Source organism: Typha angustifolia, chromosome 6 (assembly GCF_048772165.1).
Source record: "Typha angustifolia cultivar Huaian chromosome 6, ASM4877216v1, whole genome shotgun sequence".
NCBI classification, from domain to species: domain Eukaryota; kingdom Viridiplantae; phylum Streptophyta; class Magnoliopsida; order Poales; family Typhaceae; genus Typha; species Typha angustifolia.
In genome coordinates this window covers 5924776-5944287 of record NC_133244.1, presented here as the reverse complement: position 1 = coordinate 5944287, position 19512 = coordinate 5924776, and the positions used below count along the sequence as shown (strand labels likewise).

The window sequence follows — 19512 nt, the reverse complement described above, 5'->3', positions numbered from 1 at the left end:
AGCCAAGCTGGCTCGAACTGGACCGAGCCAATTCAAGCCTCTTGCCGGCTGATGGAGGAGGACAATGTGGCAACTACTTGAAAAAGGAGTGCGAGGCAGAGCTTAGAGAACGAGGCGGTACTATGGGTTTGTGGCAACTTGACGAGGCAGCACCATGGTAGCTCCAGGAGACTGCGGCAACTTGGCATCTTCTTGAAGGAGGAGGACACGGCAACTGCTTGGAAAAGGGTGAGGCGAAGCTTAGAGGACGAGGCGGCACCATGGTAGCTCGAGGAGATGGTGGCAGCTTGGCGTCTTCTCAAAGGAGGAGGACGCAGTGATTGCTTGGAGGAGGGCGAGGCGGCACCGTGGGTCCGTGGCAGCTTAACAAGGCAACACCACGGCAGCTTGGTGTCTTCTTAAAGGAGGAGAAGGAGGCAGCGGATTGGCATCTTCTCGAAGGAGAAGGAGAAGGAGGAGGCAGCGACAACTCGAGGAGACAAACTCGAGGAGATGTGGGGTGGGCTTAGATTTGAGGATTAGGGTTTCAATGTTTTATGACTTATGGCTCATAATCGAGCATATCAAGCTAAGCCTGAGCGAGCCTGCTCTAGCTCAAGTTCGGCTTGGTATTAATTTCAAGCCTCTATTAGCAGCTCGAGCTCGGCTCAGTAGAGCCCGAGCCCGAGCTGAGCCCAAGCCGCTTGTCAAGCTTGACACCCCTAAGATATATATATATATATATATATATATATATATATATATGTATGTATGTATGTATGTATGTATGTATGTATAACCTTGTGGATGCATATGTCTTGTTATCCTCACTTAGATCCAGCATAAATAAAATCAGTTGCATGACCCTTTTGTTAGCCTATGATTTTCCTTTATGTTCGAAATCAACATGTGGTACCGATTTTTGCTCGAAATTACTCTCATGTTCCTTCCCCTTCTTTTGTCTCTCTTCTTCTTCTTCTTCTTCTTGCAAAAAACTTTTCGGATATATTCATAATTTGAAGAGACCGTGAATAGTAAATTTTAGATTATGATGTAATCAATTTTATTTAATTAGTTTTATATTATTTGGACATGAGATGAATATCTTCTATATTTTTTTTTATTTTCTAGTTTAATCATGATATTTATAATTTAAGTACAAAATTTCTACAAAGACTACAAAATTTCACAGTTTCAAAAGAAAATATTTAAAAAATAATACTCAGACGTTTAAAAATTATGAAACCAATTAAATAAAATTCGTAACATTATAATTAAAACTTTGTTATTATGACTTTTCTTATATTCGAAATCTATCTACAGTGAAACGAGAACTTTATAATTTAAGTATGAAATTTATAGTTTAAGTATAAAATTTTAATAGTAATTTATAATTTTTTAAGCAGAAACTCATATTAAAAATAAGAGAAAATTAAGGGATAGAAAAAAAAAGCAAAAAAGAATAAAAAAAAACAATAATAAAGAAAAAGAAAGAGGAGGTATGGATCATTTCCCTCTTATATTTTTCATCAACATTAATAAGCACTAAATGATAGAAAGATAAACTTGAAAGAAAAAAAAAACTTAATCTACAATGAAAACAAAAGATAAACTGTGACTCACAAAAGCAAAAACTAAGTAGCTTTTTAGTAGATAAAAAAAACCCTAAAACTTATTCTACCCACTATGTACATGACTAGATATATACACACGACTGAATTCATAGAAGAATCTTACACAATATGGAGAATATTAACTGCCACACAAAACATGGTGAAAAACTTAGCGTGAGAGGAACAACTGTCTTTCCGTTCTCAGCCTTTCTTTTGGTGATTTCTCAGCTATTTGTCAATCGTAATTTCTACCATAAAATCTCTACTCATCCCTCTCTTGGACATTCTCCCAGATCTTAATATAACGAGTAAACCCATATTTTCCACACATTAAAAAAAAGGTTACAAGATGGTATATCACTAAAACATGCCCTCAATATTGTAACCGAGGGGATTCTGAATCACGGAAGGAATAAAGAGCCCTATAGCATATAGATGACTCCAGAAGGAATTGATTGGAGATGCATATCTTGTTGCATGCTGCCCAAAACACTCACAGAACCTTAAAAGATACAAAATATAATATTGCATCCTTAGAAATAGGGTTCCTTTAAAAATGCCGCTGAGAATAATTACAAGAAGAGAACAAACAACTTCTATTCATCTCAATAGTAAGAAGTGGCATCATGATACAGCTTTCAAATGTGAGACTACATTGAGATTTAGGATGCTTCTGATCTTGCTGCATGACAAACCATCATCTCTTGAAGTTGAAATCTACATGAATAACGTATCTCATCTTTATCTGGTCTACATTGTACACTATGTATTCGTTGTACAGCAAGCAACCCTGCAAATGACACACAATTAGCTCTGTTTCTCAGGTTCTTCTTTCCTTCTTTGAATGCAGAGATATGTGAACAAGTGGTAAGTTGGATTACCTTACGATCTTTTTGCTCTTTCGACTCTCCAAGGGGAACTACTACCCCATCTTCAAGGGCCTCAGATTGTGACATGTCTGGTTCAGTTGCACCTACTCCTTTAGTGCTGCAACAAATGGCAAATATTAGCAATTTCATTATTTATATGTTACAGTATCTCATATGCTGATTGCAAGTGTTTGTTCAAAAGCCTCAGCTAGTACATTTATTAGTATGCTGAAAGAAAGTAAACACGTAAGATGCTGTTAGAAACAGGAAAAAGTAAGAGTTTCATAAAATTTATTCAGTATCTGGTTATGACCAGATTGATATTTGTGGAGCATCTACATGATGATTGCATAAGTATGCAGCCTTTGCAAGGTATTCTCAATTTTTAGCATATAAGATCTCACCCTTCAACTCTGCAAAGCTCATGAACTCCAAGGACAGCGTTAGCTTTTCTTATTTCACAAAGGTCTTATTGTGAAACTAAATTATTCTGATGTTATAAATGATCCTACATAACATTTATGGAACGTGTGAGAAATATTCCCCACATACCAATCTATACTCAATAAAAGATGCTGGGTATGAAGTACAATCCTGATAACTAATTATTTGATATTTTCGTCATAACATATAATTACAAGCATGTGATTCTTATATTTATGAGAACAATTAGGACCAGTTGTACAAGATAATAGGAAATAGACCTTAGTTTTCCCTTTGGCAGTTGATCAGCATTATAATCAGCAGTTTGTAGCTCATTCATATCACCTAGTGCAACCTAAAAAAGAAATACAGAGAATCAGAGAGTTAATAGGATCACTTCCAGCAATTAATATATCAAGGATCTGAGAACAGTGCTAGGAACAACCTCACACAGAAGGAGCACTCCAGATCTAGATGACTGTGATGCACAGCAGTAGTTTGCACTCTTGGAGAACATATCAGCGAAGTACACCCCCTTTCCAAACATATAACCAGTAACTGGTGCTTCTGGAGGAGCAATTCGCAATCCTGTTTGCATATCAGAATCAAGCTTTTAAATGATATTCTCACCTCATTACTTTCTCCTAAAAATATTGAGTAATAGGCAAAACCGTGGAAGTTAGACATCCGAATGCATAATTAACACAAAATATCATTGCCTTTGGCACTAGCAAATTAAACAAACAGGATACTGAATTGAGTTGGAATTAACATAAAAAATTTAAATAAATTGGAACAAGTCCTATCTGTAAATATATGATTATATGAGTTCACCAAAAGTCAATAGCTTGAATGGTGAGCTAACTTGCTGATAAAAATATATAGTACAGTTATTGGACTAAATGAAGCAACTTTTGCACAAGGAAACAATCTATTTAAATGTAGCACATTCTCTTAAATCTTTTGGAAGATCATTGATAATAACCCTCACAATTTGCACATGGAATACAAAACAAACTTACTAAGCTCAAGAACTAATATGTACACTTTCGGTGAAGGGAACAAGCTACAATTAAGAAACAAGAACAAAAGACAACCTTGAGAAAGAATCCCAGTCCAATTAGTGAGTCGAGAACCATGCCACAGAAGCATCCTATTTTTTGTATCAGAAAACTGCAGGATATATATCACTAAGAAAATTAAGTTTGCTGGATATAATAAGAAATAACTCCACCATCAGCAGGCATCATCTAAAGCATATATTTGATAAGCACAACAGATAAATTTTCACCTTTTTGAAGCGTTCCAATTCACCATGCCTTGAAACTTTGAATATCTGTATAATTTCAACTGCGTAACTTGAGTGTGTTTTGCCATGTGTATTCAACATGTACTTCTTTATCTGTTAAAACAGGAAAAAATCACACAAGTAAGGTTAAATGCCCAAAAGCAGATAAGCCAAATTAATAGATCAATATATTCACATGTCTTCAGTAACCCCCTGTTGGTAAATTCCAGAGGACATACACTAGGTCAACAGTAGAATCCCAATATGAGAAATTCTTGGACATAATTTATCTTTCATCTGCATATGAAATGGTACATACTACAGAACTATACTTCATGAATAGTAATTCATAGAAAAATTGCAGCATACCATTATGATCTGGAATTCTTATGAACTGTAGAGAATTAAAACATGAGCTACTGCATAATCAGGCCATTGTGTGTAGGTGTATCTATGAGAGAGAGAGGTTATGCATCAGATCTTATGTTGCATGAATCAGCACGTGACCCAGATAATCCTTGATTGAAAACATATCAGTTTATGGTCAGGAGCATTTTTTCATGTAAACAGAGTTCTATTTGGTGTTGTACAGTTGTTGGATTAGTATACGTTCCTTAGCATGAATCTAACATGTACAGGACTGCTCTACTCCATTCATGAATAGGCCATACGTTTGTAAGACATATCATCTAAAGGAAACCCTACAAGCCAGTGAAACTGTGAAAAAATATGCACTTCATCTTAGTCTTAAAAATTAGACCAAAAGATTTTCAACGATACTTTTTTACTACTTCCACAGTTCCACCCACTAAATGCTATTACATCTGAAAAGAAGGGAAAGGAAATGCTCTCCATGATTGTGGTACAGGACACATTTGGTCTCATGACCTCATCTTCAGGTGTCTATGGTCTTGCAGTTCATGAATTGAATTATGCGATTCTTTCAGAGGTTAAATATGACAGGTAACTGATGAGAGGAAGACATCAATCATCTTAATTTATTTAGTCAGAAGAAAATGCAATGTCGTGAAAATAGAATGTGCTGAATCAAATACAAAACATATCACTAGTTTTATGTGTGAAAAATATTACCATAGAAAATTCTTCTGAATCAACTTCAACCGGTGCTAATTCACACTGAAGTTGTTGATATCGGGAATACAAAGGGTCATCCTGCATTATGGAACATAACAGAAAAGATCAGATATATGAGGTTTAGGAAACCAAAGCATTTAAAGAAACTAATAAATATGAGGTTTAGGAAAACAAAGCATTTAAAGAATAGTCCTCAGTAAAGCAGCTACAAGGCATTAATAATCTTACTGGATACTAACCTAAAAAGGAAACAGAACAAAAGGTGAATTCTGTATGATAGCTATCAAATAGCGTTTATAATATATATACAGGCAGTCGCCCTCATTAAAAAGAGACAACAATATTTAGGTGAACCACTTGTATTTCAGAAGTTAACTTATCATAAAGCCAATATTAAAATCTTCTCCATGCAAGTTTAGAACAAGTGGTGTAATGAGTAGTTTAATTGACAAGTTAGGCATGCTCACATAGTTCACTATCATGTCTAAGATCTCTAACTTTACAACAATGTCATGTGTTGCTTGGTACCTATGGAAGTATGGAGGTATAACTCAGTAACTATTATTTATTTGTAGCAATGCTTTGATGATATTAGGAGCACCAGTCAAACCTTGGAATATTTGCTACAAATTGCGCTTGTATTGTTGCTTAATTAAATTAGTAGTCATTAAAATAAGCACCAAAAGCAATCTCACCCTCTCAGTCTCAACGATGCTATGTATCATTCTATTGCAAGAAATAATAGAGGTAAATAGCATAGACGAGACCAAATCATTAGAATCTATACTAGAAGCCCCTATCTCTTTAATGCAAATCAATGACAACAACATCCAGGTCAAATATCCATACAATCAAATACTAGACACACTTTGATGATCTCTTGCTTATGCAGCAACCAGCAAGAACTGCTAGTGTCTTAAGGTATTTGGTATAATACAAAACAGAAATTTTCATCTTTGAATATGATCGACTATTAGAAATTTTGGTCAATTAGTAACCAAGTTTAAAGACTTCCAAACTAAAGATAGTACGACTCATACAAACTATACTCACTATATTTATTTAGTAAAACTTCAAAGACTATCTTTTTAATGTTAGGTACTTCAAATCTAGACTATAAAGATCATGATAAAATTCCACATCTTGACTTCAAGTTGTCCACCACTCCTTTATATTGATATTTTTAAGAACGCATTCCAGATCTCTAAAATATAGAGTACCTGCATATCAGCATCACCCTCCAGAAGTTTGGTTGCCACCTCTATCTCGCCTAGAGCTTGAACCTTGACAAAACCACAGAAATGGAATTAGATGCAGCAAAGCCAGTGTCACATAAGTTTAAGCCATCAAAGAATTAGAGAAAGCAAGCTTCTAAACTTTGAAACCAAAATGTCCTACAGGTTTAAGCGAGGATGAATCAGAATGTTTCGCATAGATATAAGTGGAAAGTAAATTAATTAGTTCCCTACATGAATTAATTTGGACTTTCCCAAGGGAAGATACACATTCTCCCAAATTCACAAGTGGGATCTGGAACTAGCTTTTGAGCATGCTCTTTGATCATTAACTTTTAATTGAGACCCGCTGTGTCAACATCTACGAAGCACAAATGGTTACACATTGGAGGATACTTGCTTGGATATTCATATCCCAAGTGACAATTGTAACTTATTATGAAACATATGTATGCACATTTGTTTTGTGTTCAGGTGTTAGGTTTAGATACATAGATAGTCTCACCATATCAATTCCTCATTATTCAAGATATGTCAAAGAACCTCATGGCTATATCATTGTGTCCGTGTTTTGATATAGCCATGTTTCCTTGGACAACAACAATATAAAAGAATTGATACACACAGGAGAAAAAAAGGCTTATTAATATGTTTACAGGTATAGCATGTGCTCTTCTTTACAATATATCAATATCAAGTTTGCTTTGAACAAAATATGAGATGAAGCCATTGTAAGATCGGAGGAGCAAAAGATAAAGACAGCTTATAGTCGAGGGATACTCTAAAGTCAAATTTGTTCCACAAGGACTAACTCTACGAAGGACTTAGAACTTAACTTGATAATATAATAAACAGAAACTTACAATTAATGTTTAACATTGTAGTCAGATGTGCATACAAAATTTAATCAGGATGAACAGGTAATTACCATGTCCAGCTTCCTTTTTAATTTCTGTGGTGTGTCAATGACAAATGCACCTGCCAAATATCAGTTTGTGAGAACCAAATACTCCTACCAGGAGTCATACTGACACATCCAACAGCTATAAAGCATTGGACTTACACATTTTTTTAAAGCCAAAGTCATGAGGGATCACTGTATAGAACTCTCTGAAATAAAAATAGACAGGCAAAACACCATTATACAAAGGTAAATTTAAGAGTACTATAATTATAAAAATGAGAAGAAAATAAAAGAATAAAGTCATCATTCTCGAGTCTAGATTCTAGAATTGAGGGGAGTGTCAAAGGAAAAAATTATCATTCTCTATCAACTTAAATTTTTAGAGTAGTTAGTAAGTTAACAAAATATAAAATAATCAACTGTGGAAAAGTTTGCTGATGGTTACTAGTATAAATTTAGAACCAATTGTGCAAACTAGAAGAATTTCAAAAGAGAATATCTAGCATATTTCAGTAATGAATATTATGTCATGACAATGTCAAAGGAGGCTATTGAAATGCTCACCCGCTTAATTGTTCCAGCCTTTTCCTGTCAGGCTTTAAAATCACATCAGAGATCCTCCTTAAGACATCGTAGCCCTGCAAGATGTTTGATCACATGATTCTTAGATACCACAGAAGTGCAAAAAGTAAAAGAGAATTCAAAACCTCAACTAAATTTCCAGAGTATACTGTGATGTTTACTCATCATTAACGAGATGATACAGTACATGAAAATAAAGCATGACGCAAATATTTCTATATTGAACCAAAACATCATTGCAAAAACAAAGATTAAAGTGACTTCATTGCATCAAAAAAATGTTGCTAAATGAGCTTGAAATACAGAATTTATTATGTAGTAACTAGTAAAAAAGCAGCAGTTTCCAACAAACCTGAAATTCTATGGAAATATAGGATACACAAAGATACAATCTGACAATTGTATTTGCCAAATGGTACTCAGGCATGTGAGATAGGTATCAAGCATCTTAAGTCTCCAGAGTAATCAGAGGCGCAAAATCATTACTTGTGAACCTCACAAGAACTTGCATTAGTTATCCAATATTTTGCAGTTATGTTTGTACCCAAATGGCAAGTAAATTTAAGTTCTAGATGGCAATCTTTTCTTACTTTGTTATCCCAAAGGCAGAACTCATCAGTGCAATACCAATAACTGATGAACTAGTAATGAGATTGGCAGAGATATCAACATTTTCATGCTTTAACTTACTTCTCACCTTCAATATTGTTGATTTGCTTAGCTTACCAAGTGGTAATTTTTCAGCATTGTATCCTACAAAGGGGGCAAAGGGAAATGCATCAATTAAGTCAGTAGCATGAGCTAGCAAAGAAAACCCCACTTCACCCTGTAGAAGAATTTATTAATTTAAACAAGTCAAGACCACATGATTTGAGAACTAAAATCAGGGAATTGAAATGGTAATGTCTAAATATTTTGTTCTGACAAGCCAGCTCAAAAGAGTGATAATGAGCTTTGGCATGAGAATTCAAAGAAAAGAGAAAAAAATTAATAACTATATTATATGTACTTTTCAGATATCACAGTTTGAAGTTTGATCATACAGTACAAAACATGCATTTTTCATGCTTAAGTATTCACTGCAGAAAGGTGATATGAAGACAAACAAATTTCCAATTAGAAGCAGTCTTCACTTACTGCTCTAGAATATTGATGATTACAACGATGACTCGAAATGAGGGAACCTGGCAGCATTGCTAATGAGCTTGACAACAATAATGGATGTAACCTCTCAAGGAAAAGTTTGTTATAGAGAACCGAATGTTGAACAGTATGAATGTGATATAAATGTTGAAAGCATTGGTCCAGTCACTTACTTAGCACTTTATGTCAAGAATTCAAATTTCTCTTGACCTTGATATACTTTAAATTATATGTTTCATAGAGTCACCTAGAAGAAGAGATCAGTATTATCATTAGTTGCAAAGATGGGATCCTGTAAGCACAAGTCGGAAGTTGAGAAGCCCCCAATGTGTTATCGACATACTTTCATAACTGATTGACAACTTGGCATCTGGTTTCAAGATTTTGGTGCTTCTTTTCTGACCAAAGCAGAAGAGTATCCTATGGTAAAATAATGTTTAAAAAGACATTACTGTGATGCTCTTTATGTGCATCATACTGTGAATCAGAAGATCCACATTGATCTTTTTTGCTAGGAAGTGGAACCACCTTCTTCCCTGCGTTGAATACGCTTTAATGGATCAAGGTTCAAAGTTCAGACCACAGAAAATTTCCCCTATCTACCAACTTTCTTGATTCTTCTAATGGAAGGAATCACTGTATTCTCCTTCATGGGCTGGTTCCTCCAGCCCTTTTTCTATGTGTTGGTGTTCTACATCAGTCGGTTATTTTGAAACATAGCATATGATATACAACAATTACAATTTTAAATTAGCACAGTTGTCTTTAGGCTAGCTCTTTTGAGCCTTTGTCCAGTAAACATAGAGAGAGTTTTGTTATGTAATTATCGGTTACTACAATATATCATGAACTATATTCTCCCTTTTACCTGTTATTCATTAATTACCTCAGATAACTGTTTTTTCTGCATCAACTAGTCTGCTATTCCGTCTTGGCTATACTTATTGGAAAGACCTAAGGATCCTTGCAGGCTACCTTTCTAGTTTCTTGATGACAAACAAAATAGAACATCGTAAACTTCAAATTTCAAGCAATGCAACCTTGATCCATGGAGCCAAACTTACGTCAACAGGATAGATTTTGGAAGAAAAGAAACATTCCAATTTCTAGATATATAAGTCGATTCTACACTGTAGTAGTCAGAATTAATGAATTGATGCTCCTCGGAAGTGTGATGAGGTACTTCATTCAGTTCAATCAGTTAAAAACTAGAAAACTGTAAGGCAGGAAAAAAAAAAGAGTAAATGAATGCTAATTAGTTACCTATCTCCATCATTTGCTGCTTCATCATGCTGATGTTGCAAACAAGGGATACAAAATTTGCAATTCGGGGATCAAGTTTGGTCTCTCGTGGTTGAGCACTTATGGGCTCCTTCCTCCTGTCAGCCACCTGGACCAACTAGGACATTTTAGAATTGAGAGAACTGATACTTTTGTTTGGAACCATCTATCATAATGGAACAGATCACAAAAGGTGAAGTATGAAGAGTAACTGCTTCCTTTTCAGCTTCACTGTAGTCCATTTCTAGCCAAGTATAGCACTTTGGGTAGCATATGAATTTTTTACGATCAGCCCATTGATTTTTTGTCTTGTCAAAGAACTTTTTCTGAAATTCATCTACTGCTCGCTCTCGTGATCCGAAGGGGCCATGTAGCTTATCTTGACCTCGTATTCCAACTCTTCCCCATCTATTGTAGACCATGAACATCCGATCATCATCAGATTCTGTATTTAATATCAATTAAGTTTCAGTGAACATTTAAAATTTAAAAGTCATGCACTTTAAGGGATTTTATGTAAATAAGATATTTTCAAAAAAGAAGCTTGATGAAAATCACAATTCATGTAAATCATTCTAGTCAATCTTTGTTCTTCAATTACCCTAATCTTCAAAATGAATTGGCTGTTTTAGTTGCCAGACAAGAGAAAACACATAAGATTATCCTATCCTAACATTTTTAAGCTTAAAATTCTTTTCTGTAATTGAAATTTACAAGTACAAGTATGATTCTGCAGCAAGGATATTGTATCTTTATAACAATGGAACAAAGAAATTCTACAATGAGGTATGATTTCCAGGACTTATGAGCTTTCCCTCCATATCACTTGTATTTCCCAGCTTGAACATTTCCAGTTTACTGGCCATAAAACTCTCTAGAAACTTTAAAAAACTTAGTATTATGACATAATAAGATAGTATAGTTTCTCAATCACCCCCATAATTAAGTCATAAACAAGTAATGGCAGGTATCAGATTTTAAGTCCTGTCAATACTCTCTTTGTTGAATCAGTCCATTTGAGTTATCTCAGTGTTTGCCTCTAGAGTCAAAATGTGAAAATATTGTCTCCTATAACATAAAGATATCTCGCTTGTATCATTGCTACAGGATTTCAATAATGAAGACTTAATCAGATTATATCAAGAGAAGACACAATGAATAAAGTAAGCACACAGAAAACCAGACCTAGAGCTTGCATAACGTAAAACTTGTTATTGTTGTCCCCAACATTTGTCTGATTCAAAGTGGCATCATAAATTTCCTCTCCCTGCAATAAATGAGAATGTTCAGACTTCAAACATAGACTGATTATACAGAGAAGCAATCAAGCATGGGATACAGGGCCTTCCAGCTTGCTTTCATTGAGCATCGAAATGGTGAGGCAGAATGCTAGTAAGATACCATTTGTCAACAGTGTGATTCCAGTTGTAAAAGTTTGGACACACATTGCAAAGAAAAGCAACCATGGATTATTCTCCAATAAAATAAAAATAAAAATAAAAGAAAACACTACTTTAAACATGGAGGGTTGGAACTAAGCAAATGATATGGCCTCACTGCTCCTAGGATGGATTAGTTAAAGTTGACCTTTAAGAAAAGTGGGAATTATTCCTTAATGAAGTATTCCCAATTTTATTAAGTACAAGATAGCATCATCATTATTTACATAATGTAGAACTAAAATACTTCAAACACGAGAAAAAGAAATATTTGTACAACTCTGGTTATACCTTTCAGAAATTGGCAGGTTGTGTAATGATATTATGAGCATATGACCTCAAAAGGCAGAACTACCATCAAACCGTAATGTAAAAGAATAAATAGCACAATGGAAAAGCAGTGGCAAAATCTTATATTCCTTATAATGTCAATTATCACAGTAGTTGCACATGAATTCATAAAGGATACCAAACTCCTATGCAGAAGTCCATAGAAGCTCTATTTTATATGAAAATCTGAAATCACCTACCACTTGCAAAACATGGTAGCTCGATTTTATATGATCAGGAACGTGCTGGTCCAACACTGCCCCGCCCTTCTTCCTAGCCCTGACCAGCTTCTCCTTCTTAGGCTCCTCGACCTCTCCACCATCTAATAACCACAAAATCCAGCATAACAAACAACATTCAATACTACCGAGAGCAGCAAACACAGAATCGAGCGAAAGATCACAACTTGGGAGCACCAAGAACCTGCGAGATCAACTTCGGATAGCCTGATGACGAGATCATTCTTCGACCCATTCGCTGGCAATCCGCGAGCCTTCGCCAATTCCCGCAGCTCCCGGATCCCCATGTCCTGAAGCTTCTCGACATCGCCGCCGCCGTCCTCCGCTTCATCCCGCGGCCTCTTCTTGCCGGCATTGGCGGCCGCCGACGACGAAGCATTCTCCTCCTCCTCCTCTTGCTCTTGCTTCTTCTTATTCTCCTTGCGAATCGCCGAGTCCAGCCTTCGGACCTGCGAAAGGAGCGTAATGGGTCGACGGGTGCCGAAGAGAAGAGAGAGATGGGGCTGGGAGATGAGATTTTACGAGGGTGGGTTTGGTTCCATTGGTGTCGAGGCCGCGAAGGGAGAGCTCAGCTCGGAGCTCGTCCACTTTGAGCTTGGAAGACATCGCCTCGGGAGTCGTCTGGAAGCGAGAAGACGAGAGAAGAAGGTGGGGTGGGGGGGGGGGGGGGGGGGGATGGAAATGGAGGGGAGTTTTTAGAGGGAAGAAGAGGAGAAGCTCTTCGGTCGATCGTACGCAAGGCCCGTTTTAGGACATTACTACAACAGGGAACTTGGCTATTGTTGATTGAACATTAGGACCAATGTAGAAAATTCCCGCAATCGAATTTGCATACGATCCTTTGCACTTCAGTTCCTTGTCCGACAAAGAAGATCGGCTTGCAAAGGAAGCAGTTGACATGGTTTGTGCTCGCCATGTATTGAGTCCAAGAGGGTTCTCTGCAAATGCTGGTGTAGGAACTTAAACCATTCCTTGACAACTGCCTTCCAAGTTTCCAGGTTGTATCATTTTCCGAGATCAGAGAACGTAGACAATCACTGCACTTCATTTTCCGTCTTTTGTTTATGTTTCCCCTTTTCCGGCGATTTCTTTTAACAAAATTTTACAACACTAATTAAATCCTAAAATATGATTATTATTCATCAAAATTATATTTTATACCATATACTAAACTAATTATTAATTTACCCTTAATATTTATCCCATCAATATACTTTATATCAAATCAATAAACTTCATAATAATTTTATAAAAAATAAAATATATTTTCCACTGTTTTCTTCATTAAAAGTTATAAATAAACATAAAATTAATTATTCCCTGCAACGAAGACCTGAAGTTTATGACGCTAAAAGAGGGAATAATACATTTCAAAATAATTTATAACTCAGATAGCCTTGAGTCATCCCAGTTTTAAAATAAATAAAATTAATATATTCCTGTAACTATCCAACTAGTGAATGGGATTGATTTAGTCTTATGGTAAGTATACTGTAACCTAATCTGAGTTGGGTTGCAAGGCAGAGAGGTTTGTAGCTTTCTTTTAAATATTAATTTTCTCTATCAAGTTACAGATAGATATGTATGAAAAAATTCTATATAATTAGCTACTTATATTTAATTTTTCATTATAATTTTTATCTATTGAAAGTTAAAAGATATATTAGATTTTTTATATATGTGACTAGATTAATTGATAAGTAAATTAGAATTTAAATATTTTCCTATTGCTTATTCTTATAACAGTTTCATTAACAATACTAGTGCCAAATTCTATTCATTTATCATTATTTTATTTTTTATAAAAAAATATGAGTAATTTATTCTTAAAATATAGAAAAAGACTAATACTTTCTGTTCCGATTAATTTTATTTAGAATTATTTAATCTCGATTAGGAGAAAGAAATTAATAGGTTTTATGTTAAAATATTTAGTTAAAAAATATTTTTATATTTAACTTTCGAAATGAATTAGAACATTGAAAAAGAAAAAGAGGGATATTAAGATTATTTTATGAATTTATCGGGAAAATAAAAAAGATAAAGAGTTCACCGACAAGGATGAAGAAGAGAAGAATTAGAAGGAGAACGAGTAAGAAAATGGCGGCAGCGGCGGAGAGACTAATCTCGCCGCTTATTGGATTTGGGGAGGCGGCGAATCGCGCCTTCCGTGGCTCTCCTCTCCCCGCCATTGAGTTCTCGTGGAGGAGGAGGTTGACGAGATCCACTGCGATCGCCGCCAGGGTCGGATCCGAGGAATCCGACCCGCTTCTCCGATCCGCTCTGATGGCCGCCTCCCTTCGCTACCAGGAATCCCTTCGCCCAGGTTCTTATATCGTTCCCCTATTCCTTGATAGAGAAAGAATCGAGCCTCCTGTTTGACGATATGCCATCGAGAAATCCCAGTTGAAAGAATTACCGTTCACCATTTTTCTGCCCCAAAATAGACGAAATTTGATGACATTTTGGATTTATTTTGCTTTTATATGTTAATGCGTGGAGCATGGTTTATGAGCATGATCTGTCGTTAAATGGTTATAGTTATTTGGTACTTAATTGTTTTGGGAAATCTCAGTTGAGACCATCCTCGAGAAAGCGAAAGAGAATTATTTGTTTCTAGTAGAGGTCTAACTGCTTCTATCATGGCGTCACAGCTTTATGGAGGAACTAAAACAAGTTTGAAATTATTTGACGAGATTTATCGTGTATGCGAGTTGGGTCGACCTTTTTCCAAGTTTTTGAACTTTGAAGTTTCACAGATAGCATCCACTAGCGCAAACTGATGCCTAATACTGTAAAGTGTAAACCATAGAAATGCTTATGTATGTGTTTAAATCAAAAGGACTATCCATATACTGAACCTTTAGAGCTTAGGCAGAGTAGTATGTTGGAATGATCACTTTAGAAGGAGTAATTAATACCATCTACTTATTTTGGTCAAAATTTGATGTTTTCAGTAACCTTGAAAATGGCAGATCCTCTCTTTATCGATCCATATGCTGGTTGCTTTCTTTCTCCTGATGCCATCGATAACATGGTGGAAACTCCAGTTTCAACATCTGCATCATGGCTGTGCCATTATAATGTGGCAACAAAGTTCATTGATGATAAGCTGCTTAGCTTGGTAAGCCGCTCAGATGAGCTGAGACAGGTACTTCAGTTTATCTTAGTAGCTGTAAATGACATTTCTTTCAGCAAGATGAGAAATTCTTTTCTTATCCCTTATAGATTGTTTTGTTGACAGATGGTATGGACACTCGCCCATATAGGTTGAGTTGGCCACGCTTGTCCATTATATATGATGTCTCCCCTGAAAGGATCTTCAAATTGGCAGACGAAAAACTTAAAGGTGTGTAGGTTAGTGCAATATTGTAGTTTATTCTGAAGAGTGGTACTTCATCTTCCCATAAATGCATGTTATGAACTGAGTTGAAAGAGGGAGAGGGAGGAACAGAAGCAGGTGGGTGTGCGAGGGAGGGAGAGAGAGAGGGTCATTCCTGGATTGGACAAGAATGGTCAAGGAAGTTGACTCTCTGCCTTTTGTTATGTCGATCATCATTTGATTGATGCCCCAGATTTGTTCCAATTAGGCTCTAGTTGCTGGTGCAATTTTAGTGACTTAGTAGGTAAGGTTAGACCAAGGAGTATGGTTACATCTACTTGGCGGCCTCTTCTGTCTTGGGTATATTTGAAATTCTTACTTTAAGATGTTGTGCACCTAGGAGGGCAGTGTACTTGGGATGCAGAGGAGCCGAAATCACGCCATCAGGTTGATTGCATTACGTTACATTGTCTTTCGAGCTCATTAGGGACCCTAAAATAGAAAGGGCAGACAAAGCAAGTGGAAGAAGATCCGCTTTTTCTGAATCAGAGCCATTTTCAGCTTTAAGAATCCATGATATAGTCTAGCCAGCTGCTGTGGGAATGCTATAAGCCTATAACTATTAATATCAATGAATGGGGAAGAACCACAAAATGAGAATCTCTAGAAAACGGGATGATAATCAATATATTTTTAGTTGTCTATTGCTAGGAATGATAGATAATGCTTTGCATACGCCAGGATCAAGTCTGTGAAATGAGAAGGAATGCTAATTGGCTGTCAAGTAAACCATGAAAGCATCTAGCAAATAGAAATTCCAATAATCTTGAACATACATAAGATGGATTCAGGCTTTCTGCATTGATGAGGATTGCTGCGCTGGTCCACTAGCAGCTTCTGAAATTAGCAATTATATCTGCTTGCACTGTCAAATCTAAATATCCACCTCATCCCTTCATCTCTCAATCTCACACAATGCTTAACACAATTACTTACATAATTTTTCATCTCTGGCATTCTATACTTGTCTCACATTTTCTTTCGGATATGACAGGTATGGGAGCGAAAATTTCACGAAACTGCCTGCTAAATCATATCCCTGAAGAGTCCTGTGCTTTACATGAGATTTGGTGCAAGACTGGATTCAATGGTGGCCGACCAAGTGTATGGGCTCTACAGGTGAATCACGGGCTTAAAAGTTACACTGCCAGATAAAATTTCAAGATAGTAAGGGAATATACGACTATATACTGTTTGTAGCCAAAGAGTAGGTTTTATGTTTTCAATTTTTTATATGATGTAATGTTGAAGGTTAATGATATGTGACCTTACACTAAATTGTTTGGAGAGGTCTACAAAATTCTTTGAAAATCATATGTTCGGCTCTGCATAATCTGGCATAATCATGGTAAGATGTTTTAAGTGGTCAACCAAGTTGTTGCATTCGTTGTCTGGCAGGGGCTACCTCTATTGACTTTGACAAGCTTGAAGGATCTATTGCTGGTTGTCAGCAGCTTAGCCATGAAAGGGAGCATTTTCTTGGGAGAACTACCTGGCTTGTTAGATGGGACTGCATCTGGAAATATGGTTCGATTCATATGCTACTGTTTATTAATTATTATATACATGATAATGTTTAGGTACTTAGGTGTATCGAATAAGGAAAATATTTTTACCCCAATTCAGTACTGATCTGCTTACTTTCTGGACTTTGAGATTATCAGGAAGGGTAAGATGGTCTGTTGGGCAAGTACCCAACCTTAAAACTAATACTGAGGTTTGAGTGACTTGCACTCTTGCAGTTGACCCCAGTGGAAACTCCTCTCTCCATTGATCACTAGACCTCACCTACATTCGTTATTATGGCTACTTTTGTTCCTTATAACTAGCTGGTGGCTGTTCTTTGGCTTTATATTGCAGGCAGCAGAAAAGGAATTGTTGGAGAGGGTTTTCATTACCCATGGTTTTCGACTTAGTGTGGTCGACTACAAGGAGGTAACAAGGAACATGCACTTGGAACCAGATGTACCATTAGAAAATTCTGACAGAAAACTTTTCGTTGCAGAACAATTGCTGCTATCTGATGCTCAGGTGATTGAACTTAAAATAATGCAGCTGTCTTTATACTTCCATTTTTCATACTCAGTCTTCTAAATTCTAGATATTACTTAGGAATACTTTTTAAGGGACTGTTGTTTGATGGATGTCACTTTTCGATTCCAGTATGCTTTGTGTTCATTTTGGAGAGAGTGGATGGAAAAATGGCTTTAACCCGTCACATATTTTTTGCCTGCATCCTTCAAAATTTACTATCCATTCCAAACCACAAAGTATCAATTTTCTAACTTGCACTTCCACTCTCCTTCCACTCTTCTAACTTGCACTTAGTATATTTTCTGAATAGTCAATATTTAGGAATACAAATATGAGTACCAGGAGTTCCACTTTCTATAACCTAAAACTATCTGCACTAGCAGTTAAGCAGCTCGATGATGCACTTCTCTACCATGTTATATAGTAGGTGAATCCTTGATAAATATAAAGCCTTTCCATGGTCTGTAAAAATTATATCTATGCTTAACTGTCCATGTTTTTTTATTTGGCTGGACTGGATGATTACTTCTCTATTGTCATTATTAAGAAATAAATTGGAATAATTTTCCCGAGTGCATTAAGAAATTTGCTCTTTTGCTGCAGATATGACTAAGGTTGGTAAATTTGAAAATTCATCACTTTAATTGCCCTTGCCTAATATGATTGAGTTATATTATTCCTAGATGTTATTAAAGAATTGTATCAAACCTTGACGTTTGTGTGGATTTACATTGTTGTTACATGATTATAAGCAATGAATAATCATGCCATACTATCTAACAGATGATTGATATAAATCATAGTAGTATCTTATTATCCTGTCTACTTTTCGCCAGAATTCTTTAGCATAATAACTAATTCTCTGACTTGCTTCACTTAATGAGAATGTGACATCAAAAAATACTGTTTTTTATAGTGGTAGAAATAGCAAAATTATGGTTCAGTTTATGTTGGACATTGGGAGATTTACCTTCATTGTTTTACCCAATAATAATCGGAATATATGTTTCTTTGTTTGTTTGCTAACTAAAGAATCTTATGTACCAAGTAACAAAAATGTCAATCTGCAAATTTCTAATGTACTAGTATATACTCCTGTAGTTATCTATATCCTGTTTTCTCACAAGTTTCATATAGATTTACTATTTTAGTTTAATTTAGTCACTGGTTGATCTAAATAGGACTCGTAAAACTTCATAGATATTTTGATTTGAAATTTTGTCAATTTTCAATCATGACGCATTGCACCACAAACTTCCATTCCTTGACATTGCAGATGGAGAGCTGGCGATCACACTTTGGAAGGATTGAGGAGGAAGGAGATGAAGAAGGGTTCGAGGAACTATAGCAGGATTATGAAACCTATTTAAATCCTTCCATGTATTTTCCATTTATTGATCATATATACCCTTTTGTGCTCTTGTTCGTTTTATTAACATATTTCGTATTTTATCAATATGGGTGCTGCTTTTATACCTCTGCACGTATGCATCCTACTCAACATGCACTCCAGTATGTTTATATGATCGTCTTGGAAAATTGTACCATTTTGGATTAAATTGCTTAATCTTATTCTAATTCTATCTTCCATGGTGAGTCTCATTGATGCTCTCTTCTGTAAGGATGATGAATCTCAGGAGCCTGATTAGTGATTATGTAAGTATCCATCGTTGCAT

General features: G+C 35.8%; 2 protein-coding genes across 3 annotated transcripts; one reads left to right on the top strand and one right to left on the bottom strand.

Moving 5' to 3' along the window:
• Positions 1 to 2000: 2000 nt before the first annotated feature.
• Positions 2001 to 13068, bottom strand: LOC140761353 (poly [ADP-ribose] polymerase 2-A). Its single transcript, XM_073098635.1, has 18 exons — positions 12943 to 13068; positions 12605 to 12869; positions 12382 to 12503; positions 11598 to 11679; positions 10625 to 10857; positions 10395 to 10521; positions 8686 to 8741; positions 7971 to 8044; positions 7566 to 7612; positions 7431 to 7480; positions 6488 to 6550; positions 5265 to 5345; positions 4176 to 4286; positions 3982 to 4057; positions 3330 to 3472; positions 3166 to 3239; positions 2474 to 2579; positions 2001 to 2382 (listed from the first exon to the last, which is right to left on the bottom strand). Exons 1-18 carry the CDS (start codon positions 13024 to 13026, stop codon positions 2290 to 2292), a joined length of 1887 nt encoding a protein of 628 aa, XP_072954736.1. The 5' UTR covers positions 13027 to 13068; the 3' UTR covers positions 2001 to 2289.
• Positions 13069 to 14473: 1405 nt separating this feature from the next.
• LOC140761467 (O-methyltransferase 1, chloroplastic) lies at positions 14474 to 19311 on the top strand. 2 transcript variants are annotated; one of them, XM_073098799.1, is made up of 8 exons: positions 14474 to 14746; positions 15396 to 15571; positions 15649 to 15769; positions 16797 to 16921; positions 17201 to 17329; positions 17663 to 17737; positions 17808 to 17833; positions 19113 to 19311. In XM_073098799.1, the coding sequence occupies exons 1-8, from the start codon at positions 14482 to 14484 to the stop codon at positions 19204 to 19206; spliced, it is 1011 nt and encodes a 336-aa protein (XP_072954900.1). In that variant the 5' UTR covers positions 14474 to 14481; the 3' UTR covers positions 19207 to 19311. The 2 variants fall into 2 exon arrangements, with proteins under 2 accessions (XP_072954900.1, XP_072954899.1); XM_073098798.1 differs by having other exon boundaries at positions 14477 to 14746; positions 17663 to 17833.
• The last annotated feature ends 201 nt before the right edge of the window (positions 19312 to 19512 follow it).